This window comes from Heteronotia binoei, chromosome 10 (assembly GCF_032191835.1).
Source record: "Heteronotia binoei isolate CCM8104 ecotype False Entrance Well chromosome 10, APGP_CSIRO_Hbin_v1, whole genome shotgun sequence".
In the NCBI taxonomy this organism is placed as follows: domain Eukaryota; kingdom Metazoa; phylum Chordata; class Lepidosauria; order Squamata; family Gekkonidae; genus Heteronotia; species Heteronotia binoei.
In genome coordinates, this window is record NC_083232.1 from 59,490,782 (window position 1) to 59,506,355 (window position 15,574).

General features: G+C 45.4%; 1 protein-coding gene across 1 annotated transcript in view; it reads left to right on the plus strand.

Annotated features, from left to right (window-relative positions):
* The first annotated feature begins 4,923 nt into the window (after positions 1-4,923).
* Positions 4,924-15,574, plus strand: part of PLCL2 (phospholipase C like 2) — a 119,683-nt gene continuing 109,032 nt past the window's right edge. The window contains exons 1-2 of the mRNA XM_060248745.1: positions 4,924-5,034; positions 6,066-6,633. Of these exons, the coding sequence (XP_060104728.1) occupies positions 6,337-6,633 (297 nt within the window). The 5' untranslated portion in view covers positions 4,924-5,034; positions 6,066-6,336. The remainder of the gene's footprint in view (positions 5,035-6,065; positions 6,634-15,574) is intronic.

The window sequence follows — 15,574 nt, forward strand, 5'->3', positions numbered from 1 at the left end:
CCCTGTGGCATCGGTCCCATCGTTGTGGGGCCCAGGGGGCCGGCGCAGCGGCACGCTGAAGCAGCCTGTCGGTCACTTCCAGGTTCCTGTCCTGCATCTCGACCTGTGTTATTAGTGACAGGCTGCTTCGGCGTGCCGCTGCGCCGGCCCCCTGGGTCCCACAACTGATGCCACAGGGACAGGCTCGAAACACTCTATAACCCCTCAAAAGAACAGCAGTCTAGCTCGCTTCCCCCGAGCCCTGTCGCCATAAGCCTCAAGGGGGCTCATTTTGCGGCATCTCCCGGCGGGAGGGTGGCACCCGCACGGGACACATATCAAATGAAAGAGGGGGCGCAGGGCTATCAGAAACAGCCGGCGGAGGGAGTCGCGAGACCACCCCACTGGGGGATCCACACCCCGAAAGTGATGAAGGTGGCGCAGATAGAGCCAACAGAGCAAACAGGACAAAATAAATAGGCTGCATTATGCAGCACAGTTGAGAAAGTGCCTTATCCCACATACTGATGAAGTATATACAGGATTTGAGAACAAAATTGTTTCCAGCGGTGATATTTGGGGGATTTTTGGGGACGTCACAGGAAGTGCTGTGAAGTCACTTCCTGTTTCCGGCAGTGGCATTTGGGGGAAATGATGTCACAGGAAGTGATGTCACTTCCTGCTTCCGGCAGGTGGCACGGGGGAAGTGATGTCACTTCCTGTTTCCGGCAGGTGGCACTGGGAAATGATGTCACAGGAAGTGATGTCACTTCCTGTTTCCGGCGGTCACATGACATCACCGGAAGTGACGTCACCGGAAGTGACACCACTTCCTGTTTCTGGCGCCACACGCGCTTCGCGCACGCACCCCTACCTTCCCCCCCCCCCCAAAAGGTGTCCCTGGCTGGCCTTCAGACATTATGGCCACCCTAGTGGGGGTGGGGGGGGGAGGAGCAGAGCAGACTGAGGGGGAGAGTAGGAGACAGTGTCAGCCATAATGGAAACCATTGCTGTCCTCAGCCAAAAGCCTGGTGGAACATCTCTGCCTTGCAGGACATACAAAATTGCATGAGATCCCACAGGGCCCTGACGGTGTTTGGCAGAGAGTTCCACCAGGTTGAGACTGGACTTGCAGGACAAGCTACAAGCTGGACTTGCAGGTCCAGCTCGGGCTACATAGTTTTTTTCTTCATTTGAGTTAAGGGATGGGGGCGGCACGTATAACAGAGTTTTTTTAAGGGCATTCCCTTGTCAAATCTGGAGTGTGGGATTATCTTTGAATCCTCTTGCTTTTTCCTGCAAAATTTGTCCTTTGCTAAGCATTGCTTTTTCTTTTGTGAAGTCAATATCATGTTTATGTTATACTGATCCCATGGATTTCTGTATCTGTCTTATTGCAAAGAAACTTCAGGAACAGACTGGAAGGCAAAATTGCTGAATTAAAACTATTATACCACTTGGAACAACCCTGCCCAGACTCAACAGGAATACTGGTTTCTTGTCTCACAACATATGCTAAACTCATTCAGTCCTTACATCTGTATTCTCACCAAGAAGGGCTATACAGAATCTTTATTTTAGTGTATAGTAAAATGGAATAGTAATTGTAGCTGGTATTAGAGACCACCAATATTCTCTCTATTAGTGTGAGCTAGCTCAGTTTATCCTCTGGCTCACACATTTTTGTCTTGGCTCATGAAAAATGGCCCCAGAGTAAATGCAGTAGCTCACAACTTTAATGCCAGTAGCTCACAAAGTAGAATTTTTGCTCACAAGATGCTACAGCTTAGAGGGAGCATTTGAGGAGACGTAACAACTATACAACCAATCACCCTACCTCAAAGGAAAGGATGCTGTTAGCTACCTTCATGCTTGAGAGGAGACAAAGTATAACACAGGATCTCAGTTAATTACTTTTTAGCATTTCACAATTAAGAATGATACATTTATCAGTCTCTAAGTCTGACATATTTATTTGCGTGTGTTTACCCAGGCAAATTGAATACAAACAAATGGTGGACTTAACTTATCTTTATTTGGTCTTTGTGTGTTAAAACATCATTATATTAAATGGTAACCATATAAACCAACCTTATTCCTGAATCTGACAAATATCTTCATTCATTTACTGTTTAACCTCTGCCTATATGTATGGACTGATAAATTCCATTTCATTGTATCTGAGGAAGTGTGCGTGCACAAGAAAGCTCATATAGACTGATTACAGACTGGCACTTTGGGCCGACTCAGAGATGCCTCTGAAGTTGGTCCCAAAAATCCCTGCAAACGGCAACATCTGTTGCCTGTCCCCATCCTGCACTCATCTTGTCCTCCCGGCTGCTCTACCCAGCTCAAAAAGCTACCACTTTGGAAGTGGAAGCAAGTTTTTGTGCTGGCCACCAGGCATCTCAATGTCGTCTGGAAGGGGAAGGGCGCACAGGGGGCGACTTGACAGTGTGGAAGTGCCAAGCTGCCCCGAGCCGCTTCTGGCTTTTTGCTTTGCAGCCCGGTGGGAGCGCTTCTGTGCATGAGCGTAGGAGCACACAACCCATTAGGGAGAAAACATAGCGATGACTTCTGAAGCTCCTCCCCGTGTAGGGGTGCCAAGCTGCCTTATGGATGGGATGGGGCTGCCTTGCTGGGGGCCCTGTGGAGGCTCTGGGACACCTCCAAGCCGCTCCAGAATGCCCGTCTTTTCTCAGCCATAGTGAATTTTGTTGCTCTTAATTGGTTTTAACAGTTCCACCGGTCTCAAACTTTGTTCTGTATCTATGTGTATTACTGTTATGACCAAATATCCTTTCACTGTCATCTCCTTTTAACCCATTCTTGTTTCATTTTCCCCCATAAACTTTTACTCCCCCCCCCCTACTACGTTTTTTGACTTATTAGTGTCATTTTCCCTATTGGTAAGCTAACCATTTCCTTTGTTTTGAGCATTTCCTCAACCCCACCCCTGTTTTTTCCCCTGGAACTCCATGAGTCTATCAAGTCTGGTCATGCCCTCATCTTTTATCAACCCTCATCTCTTTATCAAGCCCTCTTAATTTATTTCTTCATTTCATTCAGGGCTTTCTTTGTAGCTCTTAATATAGGGTCTACTGTAAGCTCCAGGAGGATTGGCTACATCAGGAGTGTGTGGCCTAATATGCAAAGGAGTTCCTGCTACAAAAAAGCCCTGATATATCTCACTTTTCTCCTCAACAGAGACCACTTGTAAGTGGCTTACACCATTCTTCTGCATTTGATTGCTGCAATAACCCTGTGAGGCAGATTACGCTGGGTGTGTGTGGCTGACCCAAGTGCTTTCAGCAAGCTTCCAGAGCAGAGTGGGGATTCAAACCTGGGTCTCCTACATCCTGGTTTGATACCACAATCACTTTACCATGCTGTCTCTCTAATCTCTCTCCAGATTCACCTTACCTATTACCCATTGCATTTACTCAAGTTAATATGCCCCAGGTTAGTTGCTCCATGAAGAGTCCCGTGGCAGAGTGGTAAAGCTGCAGTTCTGCAGTCAGAGCCCTCTGCTCATCATGACCGGAGTTCGATCTCAGCGAAAGCTGGTTCAGGTAGCCGGCTCAAGGTTGATTCAGCCTTCCAAGGTCGGTAAAATGAGTACCCAGTTCACTGGGGGGAAAGTGTAGATGACTGAGGAAAGCAATGGCAAACCACCCCATTAAAAAAGTCTGCTGTGAAAATGTGAAAGCAACGTCACCACGGAGTCAAAAATGACTGGTGGTTGCACAGGGGACTACCTTTACCTTTTTAGTTGCTCCATAACAGATTTAATACAGAGGATCACGGTTGTGAATAGAATTTTTCTTTCGTCTCTAGTTTTTTTGATGCTTGTTTGTACTGATATTGTGACTGCACAGCTAGCGGGGTAATAGTTATTCTAAATAAATTAACCTCCAGGGAAAGGGTGAAATCTTGTGTGAGGTTTTGGCAGCAGATTTGGTGATGATGACTTCTGAATTTTGTACTGAAGACTACAAAAACAATGCATCTGATCTACAAGCTGGTCCACTGATTGCATGTTAAAAAGATGATGCTTATTGTTGTGATGTGATTAGTTAATTGAGAAATATGTGTAAAAATGTCAGATTCCTTTTTCTACCTCTAAGAGCTGTCCCCCTCCCCAGCAGTTCTTCCTTTCTGTTTGGAAGCATCATCTACATGCCCTTCAGCATATGGCACACACATCCAATTTAATTTACACTTTGGAAGCCATTAATGGACAGGAAGAGGATTGATTGTCCAGGAATGTGACTCTAACTGAATCCAGATGGTCCCTTGGGTTAACCAATGAGAGTCCTGAGGGCATTTTCACCAGTGAAGTTGAGAATGCTCTTAATCTGGAATGTATTACTTCTGAACATTATTGAAGAGAGGCAGTTTTAAAAGTACACTCTATTCAATGCAAATTTTATGTTCCCATTACAGAGGTGGAAAATTTAAAAACACACTTTCAGTCATTTCTGAAAGTGCCCCTTGGAGATAGCTGAGAGGCAGTTCATACTTAAGAGAACCTAATCAAAAAGTACATTTAAAAAAAATGGACGTAGCTCAAGTGCTAATAAAAGAAAGAAAGAAATGCAAGGAAGATACTGGTGGGGAAGGGTCCAAAAGCCCCCCCCCCCCTCCATTTTGGCCTTTCTCGAAACAGCTAGTTAAGTTGCAGTAGATGCGTGCAAGGAAAAAAGAAGGGGTGTGAGAGTGGAGGCCGAGGAGGTAACCTTTGCCTGGCAGATCGGCTTCTCCTCGCGTCACCCCCAATGTAGTGTGTTCGGTCTGCCGGAGGGGGTGCTGGGTGGCTGCCCAATCTGAGCGGCGCTCGTCCGGCTGATTGACAACGGGGCTGGCCTGGCAGCGGCGCAAAACAGACCCATTTGTCCCGAGGTGGGAGGGGGAGGTTGCCGGGGCTCTCCCCCTCCTGCGACTTTCCGAGGCGGGGGCGCCACTGCTGCCTCGGCTAAGGCTTTCCACTCCCGTCAGCCAACGGCCGGGCGAAGCGCAGCAGCCACACGAAGCAGAGCAGTCTCCCTCCTCTTTGTGCGTATCCGGCTTCAGGCAGAGGCGGCGACCATAGCGGGGAAGCGGGAAGGGAGGGCGGGGAAGCTTCGCCTGTGACTGCGGCCGCCGCCAGAGCAGCAGGGAGGGCGGAGGGACGACGACACGATGCATCCCCTGTCACCTTGCTGCGGAGGTGTGTGTGTGTGTTCGCGGCGGGGCAAAGGGGGCTTGGAGCGGTGGGTGGGTGGGACGCCGCTGAGGGGGCTGCCCCGGGACTCGGGCGAGGGGAGGCGGAGGGCGCCTGCAAAGCCCGAGGAGGAAGCGGTGAGCGGCTGGTGAGGCGCAGCGTGCAAAGGCTGGCACATGGGCGCCCATGCTCCGGGCAGGGGCCGGCGTCGAGCAAAGGGTATGCTCAGTTCCTGTCGGAAAGAAAGGCTGTGTGTCTCCCCTACTCTCCCAATCCAGAGCCGGGGAAGGGGGAGGGCATAGGTGAGACGCTCCTGCAGTGGAAAAGGGGGAAAAAAAGGGGGGGGGGGAGCACGAGCTGGGGCGAGGGAAGCAGAAAAGGCGGCGGCGCTGCTTTTCGGCAGACTGGGAGCTCTTGGCCCTCCCTCCGTCCCCCCATTAACCCCGGGGTCAGAAAGGGAGCGCCTTGTTTCTGTTGCAAGGCTTTCCCCCACCTGCCTTCCACCCCAGCGCAGAGACTGCAAATAAATAAAATGACGCCGCTTCTTCGAAGCGGATAACGGAGCAGCGACGGCGGTTACCTCCCGAGGGGGGGGGCTGCGGGGCCTTCTGGGGTGCCCCGCGGCAGTGTGTGGCGGGGGGTCTCGAGGTGGCCGCGCGCTCTTTCTCTCTCGGCTCCTCCCCTCGGCGCCCGGGCTTTGTTGTTGTGCTTCGGGGCGGGCTGCTCCCCGGCCCCTTCTGCGTGTGCGCTTCCTCGCCGCTCCTTCGCAGCAGCAGCAGCAGCCCGGCTGCGTTTCCTTCGCGTGCAGCGCCGTGTATTTTGCTCCTCCGCAAGAGACGGTCACGGTTCACGTTCTCCTCCCCCCCCCCCCTTCCTCTCCCAGGTGCTGAAGAGACACGACCGAGGCTCGCCGGAGCTGGATTGAAGCCATCGGCACCGGGGCGCTTTCCAGCCTTTGCAGCCTGACCGGCGGGGCCAGGCGCTAGTTGAGGGAGTCTCTTGCCACTGGCTTCTCCACAGCTTTTAAACAGACGCCGAGAAGCAAGGGGGAAGCGGAAGAAGAAACGCAACCATCGCCGAGCTGCTGCTGAGGACGAGGGGAAGAAGGAGGGGACGGCGGCAGTCTCGCGTCTCTCGACCCGGCGGCGAGCCTGATGGCTGAGTTTGGTAGCCGGGGAAGTGGCGTCGGCAGCGGGGGGATCACCTCCTCTTCGAGTCCCGCGCGCGGCAAGGTGGCATTCAAAGCAGGAGATGGCGAGGGGGGAGGCGGCGGCATGAGAAACCATTCGGACGGCGCGGGCATAAGGGTTTCCAATGGGGACTGCGCCCTGGTAGGAACCAGGGAGGACATCGGGTCAGCCCAGCCTGGCAGCCCTGCTCTGGAAAGAGGATATTCCACCCTGCAACCGGAAGGCAAAGGCGGCATCCCCAGGAAAACCAGTATCATCAAGGTAAGAAGATGTGCCTCCCACCATTCTCTGAGATTTCTCAGGCACCTGATACAAAACGAATGATTTGGGTTGACATCTTTGGATGACTTGAATGGGTGGGGTGGTGGTGTCTGAATGTGTGGGAGAGGGTGCATAGACAGTTTGGGGAAGCTTTGCTTTGGAACCCCCTTTAATCCCCATGGCACAGCCCTTGTGGGGATTGTGCAAATGGTGAGATGTGATGTTCTGTGCATGTTGGGGGGGGGAGGTTGGTGCTTCTCAGCTGTAGAGTGTGCAACTGGCTTTCTCTGCAGAGCTTCTGTGGTTTCTTGCTGATCCTGTGGGGATGCTGAGTGCACCTGTGCTGAGCAACCTTGTACCTTGTTGACAGGTGCACAGCAAGTGAGCAGAAAACCAGGGATAAATGAGTGAGGGAGAAATATGAACACCCTTGTAAAAGTGACAGCTCCTCCATCAGGGGACTGTTTATGATGGTTTTACGTGCAGCCTCAACCTTTCTTAATTATTATCTACATACTGATGTTGCTGGTATACACAGAATAGGTAGAAGAAAGTTTGATGTGCTGGTAGATTCCTCCTAGGCATGACTTATAACCCTTGTTAAAATGTAGAGGACAGTTGGATTTGTAACAAATCTGTAATTATCTCTTACAGCTATATAACATAGCTTTCATTAAAAAAAACCACCCTGAATTGTCTGCATGGGCTATTTTAAGTAGAGATGATCTTTACAGAAATGTATATAAAACAGCAACATTGCTGCTATTGTGGGGTCACATACAGCAGTCACATAGCACCCTTGCCAAAATAAGAGTAGCTATTTCCAGTTGCATCTTGTGAATGAAATGTTTCTGGAAATACTAATCTGTCAGCAGCAGATATTGGAAGTCTGCAACAAACTGCGGGACCTTGCTTAGAGAATCAAGGGGAGTACAAGGACAGGCAGTGGTGGAATGCACTTGACAATCATGCACCGCCCTTCCTGTTAGGGAGAGGTGATGTTGATTGTTAAGCCACTCACAGCAGGGTGCATATGAGGGTGGGGGGAAGTCTGCAGTACAGAGTTCTGTTGCCTCTCTTGCAGGTATTGTTCAGTATTCCCAGACTCTGTCAAATACCTTTGCACTCTATTCTAAAGATGATTTCTGATCTCTGTCTTCTCCCACAATCCAGAGAAAGATACTGCAATTCTTACTGTATTATTGGAGTCTGTTAAGTGAGACTTCAGAATGCTGTTCTGTTTATATAGCAGTTTATAAGTCCAAAAGAGTGAAGGTAAATCTGTTTTGTTCCAAACTTTTTGCTCGTTTTAGAGCTAGGGGAGGGTTCAACAATGTGGCAATATAAAGGTGGACTTTGACTTCCACTGGTAATGTAATGACGCATAATAGTTTCTAGCACAATGTATTTATTTTAACTACATGTGGATTTATTTCCTGACAACTTTAAGACATGTCCGCTCAGTGAGAGCTATATATTATGTAAGTTGCTTTCTCACAATCTGTTTCTCATTGTTAGTCATTCACTGTACCATAGAGTTGCACCTGTAGGCACTTAAAATGAACTGAAGTTTGGAATTTATTGATCTTCCTCACCACTTGAGGGCATCTCATTACCTGTTGAAAAATACAGAAATGCTGTAAGGTGTCCAGTTCTATAACATGCCATTGAGGCTATGTAGATACATTTGAGAGTATATGTATGTATCCTCTGTACATGCAACATAAGCAAATACGCAAGTTTAGAATGTCCACTTAGTAAAATGCTACACTGAGGTATATGTGGCTTTAAGACCATGCATGATTATTTTTAAAGAACATAGCTACTAATACAAGAGTTTGGCAAGACATTTTACAAGTGAGTGATGTTACTACAACTGTATTCATTAGTGTAGCCCTAACAAGAAATCCATGTGTCTATTGAAACTAGGATTTGTTTCATGGTACTATGGCATGCCTGCCAAGTGCATCTGAAATTTATGTTTGTATGTTATAATCATGACTGTATGTTACTGCAGTTCATATTAGCTCTAATTTCATTTTTTCAGCAGTGCTCATAATGACAGTGAAACTGGCATTCTGCATTTTTCTCCAGTATACTTTATTATATTTTTTTATGAGCTGTGTCTGCCTTATCTGTCTAGAAGCTGGGTTGGTTTGTCTGCTATTATACTATGTACCCTTGTCTCCTTTCTCCTCCTCTCCCTTCACTGTCTTCCCATTGTCCAGGCTTATGGCCTGCTCCTACAAAGCATTCTGGTTTGGTAACAAACCAGAGGATTTAGTAGTTGAGTCCTGGCTTTATAGTGTGGAGACAGTTTCAACATTATGACTGTCCTGGGTCCAGAGTCTGGGTCCAGCCCTAGTGCTGATGGTTGTTGTTGTTTTTTTGCGGGAGGAGGGGAAATCTAAGAACTGCCTCCAGTTCATGGGAAGTGGTATTCTGTGTTATGTTCAGAATTTATGGTATTTACAGTACCATCCTAAGCAGAGTTACATTCTTCTACAAAAGGTGTTTCTCGGCATCTTTAAAGCCTTAAATAGTTTGGGACCTAGGTCTTCTGGATGGACTTTAAGATAGCGGTTTCTCTATTCTGGCTGTCTGTTTTTGCAACTCTTCCCTTTAGAAATTTGTCTGGTGTCCAGGCTTGAGGGGTAAATGTTTTGATTCAGATAAACATTTTTGTCGATGTGTTGGTTTGTTTTGTTGATCTGTTTAGTTCCCATTCCCCTCTTTTAATTGTGTGATATTTTAGGTGTTTTATTGTTGAAATATAGGCGCGCCTTATATAGAAGTTATATTTTTCTTACATTTTTAAATGACAAATCAGAAGCTGCCTCCAGAGCCTGTTTTGGCCTAGAATTTGCAGCCTAAACACTTCTTCTGTAATGATAACATCGAGACATGTTCTTGTTTTCCAAGGGGCTGGTCTGCAAGTTACTTTTTCCATGTGGGGAGCCACTTCCACATAGCTGCTTTCTGTGCCCTATCTGTATCTCCCTGTGACTGGTCTTCATAGAGTTTTCATGCCAGCACTGGATGATGAAATGGAAAGTGGGAGAGAGCTCTGTTTATCTCCTCCCCCTCTCCCTCTACCCCCAGTGCTTAGGATGGTGTTTTGGCAGCATTGTTTTGAGCTGTGTCCTTGCCTTTCAAGAGAGTGCAGTTGTGTAGGGGTGGGATCTTTCACTTTCAATCCTTTGGAATAAGCTCTACCTGTTCCTTTTCTCTAGGAAGCATATTAAGTGTGTAGAACTTTGAGTAATCTATTCTGTTTCATTTCAATTTTTTACTGCCTTTTAATGTTTTAACTGGTTGGGTATCTCAGTTGCTGACAAGTCCTCTGCTTCTGTTCCTTCTTATAACTGGATAGTTACCCTGAACAGTTATGTTAATCAGAGGGTATTTTTCTTTCTGAATTAATTACCGGCTTAGTCTTTTGCTGTCACTTGCTGTGGAATCTTAAGCATAGTTACTCCCTTCTAACTTCATTGAAACCAAGAAGCTTAGAAGGTTGGAACCCTATGATTGCACTGTTTAGGATTGTACTATCAGTCACCTCTTGTTTGTTTTCTCATTTTCCACTTCCAAATGGATTTGGCAGATGGAGTATTGAACTGCTTGAATATGATGCTGGGCAAGGCAAGTAACATTTCTAGAGATGAAGTCCTGTGGGTTTTGAATCTTTTGTGTGTTTTAAGAGCAGTAGCAGGGCATTCTTCATGCATGTTTCTTCCTTTTGCTTATCTGGAAAGCACCCTTTACTAATTTCTCCTGGAGAAAATGCCACAAAAGGCAATGCTAGTTCATTTGGTTATTCAACGATAAATGAAACCAACACATTTTCGCTTTGCGTTATGCTTGGTGCCTGTGCACTTTTGTTCTGAATACGGTTTTTAAAAATCAGCAGCTAGTGATGATATGTTGCATAATGTATGTATTAATTTTGTATGCACTTTGACTTTATGCCCCTTTTCTTTAACCCAGTCGGGGTGGGTGGTGGGTGGGGAGAATCATTATCAAATGGACTTTTTAACTGTACTCACCATCTGCAAATGAGTCATCTTAAAGAAACTGAAAGATATTCTGATAATTCCGGAAGAATATTGCTAAAGATGGTTGAAGTAGTAGCTACTACTATAGAACAATTTCAGCTACTCCACAGCAGATTCTGCCAAACCACAAATTGATCTTAGAACTGTAAGGTAATACGTTATTAAAATTGCTTTTTGTTATTTGCATATGTAGAGTGCTAGGACAGATAGAGGCTCTCTCAAAAGAGTCTTCTGTTTTTATCTTGAAAAATAACACTGGTGAGTTCCTATATGGTTCAAATTGATGAATTGCTTTCATGACACTGATTTGGAGCTATCCTTGTGTAAGAAGAGGTTGGGGAGGAGAACCTGGGAGGGAGAATGGGGCTGACAGCATCATCACCTCTGCCCTTGTTCCCAAAAGCTTAGATTTTCTGGAACAGACTCAGCAACTGTTTAATGTACAAGAAAAGGGAAAGTCCTTCCTTGCAGTGTTTGAAGCTGAATTTATTTGCAACCCTGAGCTGCAACCACATGAGGTGATAGATTACTCTAAATGGTCTCCATTCATTTTAAGAGGAACTGTTTAGTCTGCATAAAAGCAAAAAAAATATAATTCTATAACAAAGGACAGGAATGCCCCAAGTTGGTTACCAGTCTGTTTAGACTAGATTTGGTCCTCTGCTAGGTCTAGCTGTTAGTGGAGCTCTTTGTTTACACAACAGCTACCTAAACTCAGGAAGCAGAATAACCTCTTTCTAAGTGCACACTTTGGAAAGCATAGAAGTAATGCAAAGAAGCATTTTATGTCAGCCATTGCCTCCCTCAGGTTTCTGGAACAAGATAAAGATGATACACTGTTGAAGCTGACATAGGGGGTAGGCCTAAGGACACATTCCTGAGAATAAGCTCTTTTGAACAGCTTGAGACTTCTTCAAAGTGTATCTGCTTAGGATTGCTCCCATACAAGATTCTCTCCTTCATTTTTTAGCATTAACACATCAGCTTGCTAAAGGTGACCATTCTTATAGGGTATCTCTCTCTCTCTCTCTCTCTCGGCTTGGCTTCGCGAACGAAGATTTAAGAAGGGTGCAATAGTCCACGTCTGCTGCAGGCTCGCTGGTGGCTGACAAGACCAATGCGGGACAGGCAGGTCCGGCCACAGTGGCTGCAGGGAAAAGTCTGAATGCATTGAATACGTGCTCGCCAAGAATGTAAAGAGGGGAAATCAATTGAAATTTTCAGTCTCGCTATGCTACGATAAATGAAACCAGTACATTTCTACTCTGTGTCTCTTGGTGATATTGTTCTATAGAGCTTTCCTTATTGATCAGTGCTGGAATCTTTGAGACATTTTTTTGTTTAGGTCTAAATTTAGACCTAATTTAAAATAAGAAAAAAAATATTAAATGCCCAGTGATTTTGAAAAGATGCACCACATGGTTGCTGGAACTGTCAAAGTGTTTTATAGACTACTGCACTAATGAGAAGGCTGAGTGGGCTTATTTATGTGTTGGTGTTGGTTTGGTTGTCACAGAAGCAAAGAAGGTGCCACTGGACTCAAATTTTGTTCTGCTGCTTCAGGTCATCATGACTACTCACCTGCAAATAATTTACAATAGGCTTTTCTCAGAGGAGGCAGGGGTGATTCTGTTGTCTTATGAAATGCCCCTCCCCCCATCGCTCAGTATGCCTCATTAATGTTTTTCTTGAAGTGCCTGGCCTACTGTGATGAAAGCATCTGTGACTTTGCTAGGGATATAAGGAAACATGGACTGCTGTTTTAGCTTAGGCATACACTAGAAAATAAGCCTTACTGAATTCATTTGGGACATGTTTTTGAGCAAACATACCATGCTGATGGATTAGATGACCCTAGAGGTCCCTTCCAACTCTATGATTCTAGGATGGAGTACTACCACTTTCAACTTCATTTGATTTCTTAAATGATAACTGTCACTATTTTTCTTCTCCCTGACAACACCTTCATAACTTTGTGCTTTCTTCTTTCCCCCTATTCCTCTTTCTCTAATATGGGATGCTTTTGCATCTGGCTCTATGAAGCCAGAATGATTCCAGGCTAGCTGTGTCTTCTGACAGTACAGTGCAATGAGGTACATTCTGTGCTCTCCTGCTTTAGGCAAGGACAGAGCTGGAATTTACTTTTGTTCCCAGGTTTGTGATGATATTGTACCATTACTGGCTGATAGGCCAAGCTATAGAATAGGTAGATATGCTGCCATGCTGGGAAATGGCAGACATTATTACCTTTTTTGTAAGAGTCTGAAAGCTTGATTTGAAATTGCTTAGTAGCATGTTACAAAGCCTTTTCATAGTGCTTCTGACATAAAAATTGTGCTGATTAGTACACTTAGCTTTCAGCTACGGTTGGGTAAATTCATTTGCATATGAGCAAAATGGAGTAGAAAAATATTTCTGAAGGCTGCACGTTTAGTAGTATTAATAGCAGTAATGTTTTTGCTTACACTTCAAGCAGTTCGTACGTTGTAGCTTGAATCATGAAAGTAATAATAATATAATAATAATAATAATAATATTTTATTTTTATCCCGCCCTCCCCACCTCGGCAGGCTCAGGGCGGCTGACAACATTTCATAAAAACATACAATAATAATCAAAACAGTTAAATTTAACAATATAAAACATTGAACTTAACAATTTTAAAAACCAGTCAATACAATTAATACAGTTAATAACTTCATCTGCCAGTACTGATGGAAATTGACGCTAGTTCTGCTAGTACCAGCAGTGCGATATAGATCTTTAAACCGCATTTGGCGGATCCTTGATTTACGGTCATCTCTAGCAGTCCGAATGTGCAAGTCTAAAAAGGGAGGTCTTGCAGGCCCTGCGGAACTGGTCAAGGTTCCGCAGGGCCCGCACCTCCTCAGGGAGTTGGTTCCAAAGGGCGGCGGCCGCTATTGAGAAGGCCCGTGCTCTGGTCTTTTGATATCTAATCTCTCTCGGCCCAGGGATAGTCATTAGATTTTTCCCGGTTGACCTCAGTGCTCTCTGTAGTGGTTGTGCTCACAGTAAACTATTACTGTTACTTTGTTTTTGGACTGTGGGGTTGATATTCTTCATTGGCCATAATATTAGAATAGTGAAACGCTGTTTGTGCAAAAATTTGTTGCCTAATATTTCTGAGTAGCTAACATTTTTTGCCTGAATAATTGTTACAGTTGAAATGTGCCAGGAAAAAATCCCTCCACTTATAAGGTCATTTATTCCCCTTTAATGAAATAGTGACTTTTTCAAAATATGGGTAGAATTGGAGCATAAGGCTCGCTAATACAATTCTGGTCACATCCACTAAACTACATTGCCTCTTATCTATGATGTCTTGTTTAACATTAGCTTTAAAAACCAGTTTCAGTTCTTTATAGCAATAGAAAACATGTTCAAAATGTGAAAATATGAGGAGCCTGGCAGTATCCTAAGCAGGTATATTCAGAATCCTATCCAGGCTGTTCAGTGGGGCTTACTCATAGGAAAGTGTTCTTGGTGTTGCATTACTAAGAATTCTTCCTCAGAAACAACTATTCTGATCAGTCCTGAGGCATGGGTCTCTCAGAATTCTGCTCTGCCCTGCCAAACCTTTGAGGTAGGTTTGAAATACAGCTTGAAAAGGCTGTATAGTATTAGTTACCCAAGAGTGGTTTGTAACAATCCTCCTGAACTGAATCCGTCTGGACGGAACCTCTGAAGGTGGGGGCATGGAGAGCAGGGTTTGTGTGATAGATCATCTTAACTGGTGGGCTGGACAATACGGAAAGTAGCAGTCCTTTAAGCATCTTGGCTCCAAGCTGCCTAAGGCAGAAGTTGCTCAGGGGCTGAATTTGAGCTCTGGTTTAGGGCTGCATGTTTGACCCCCCTGGTTTAGGGTTTCAAATGTAAGAAGTAGCACTCTGAATTGTTCCCAGACACAAATGGACAACCAGTGCAGATCTTTCAGCACAGAGGAGATACAGTCCATGTATCCCACCACTGAAAGTAGGCTGGCTGCCACATTTTGGACCAGTGGAAGTTTCTGGACTATTTTCAACAGCAGCACTACATAGAGTGCCATTACAGTAATATAACCTCAATGTAATCAGAGCATGGATCATTGTAGTCAGATTGCACTTTTTAAAGAATGGCCATAGAATGACTCAATGCACAGCAGCCAAGGAGGTCAGAGCGCCTGCTCCGGCTGCAACACCACCGAGGATGTTCTCCGCAGCCGAGAACGAAACGTCTGGAAGAAAAACTTTCTCCAGTAGAACACGGCACTTGAGCCCGAAAGATTCTACAAACCCTAATAATGGCCATAGCTTTTGCATTAGCCGAAGCCAATAAAAAGCCACTGAGGAGACCTGGGCTTGCAACTATATGCCAGAATCCAGCAGCTCTTCCAGGCTACAGATCTACTTAGGGGAGTGCAGTCTCCTCAAGGACAGTCTGACTCCTCAGCCCTTATGAAGCTGTCCTGTGGGTTATGCTTTTGTTTGTGTGTGACTGAATACTGGCACTAGATTATTTTGTAAAGAGAGGGAGCCAGAAGTCAGCCTTTATCTACCTGAAAATCATTGCCTTGACCCATAGGTATATATTAACATTCTCACACAAAGAGGCACTGTTTCCCATACCTGCCAACAGTAGCAAAAGCAAGTTTTTTTTTTAAAAAAACAATTTCTCTAAAATTGTCAGGGGGCAGTACTAACCAGGTTTTCTAAGAATGTTACCGAATTTTGTCATGTCAGGTTTATTGCCAAGAAATTGTTCTTAGGATGGCAAAGTCAGGCTGTTACAGAAATGCAGTTTTCTTTACCTGTCTGCTTTCAGACCCGTTTATTGAGGGGGGGTGGGGGGGTGGAAAGAAACTCTATAGATTTAAGAAGATTTTT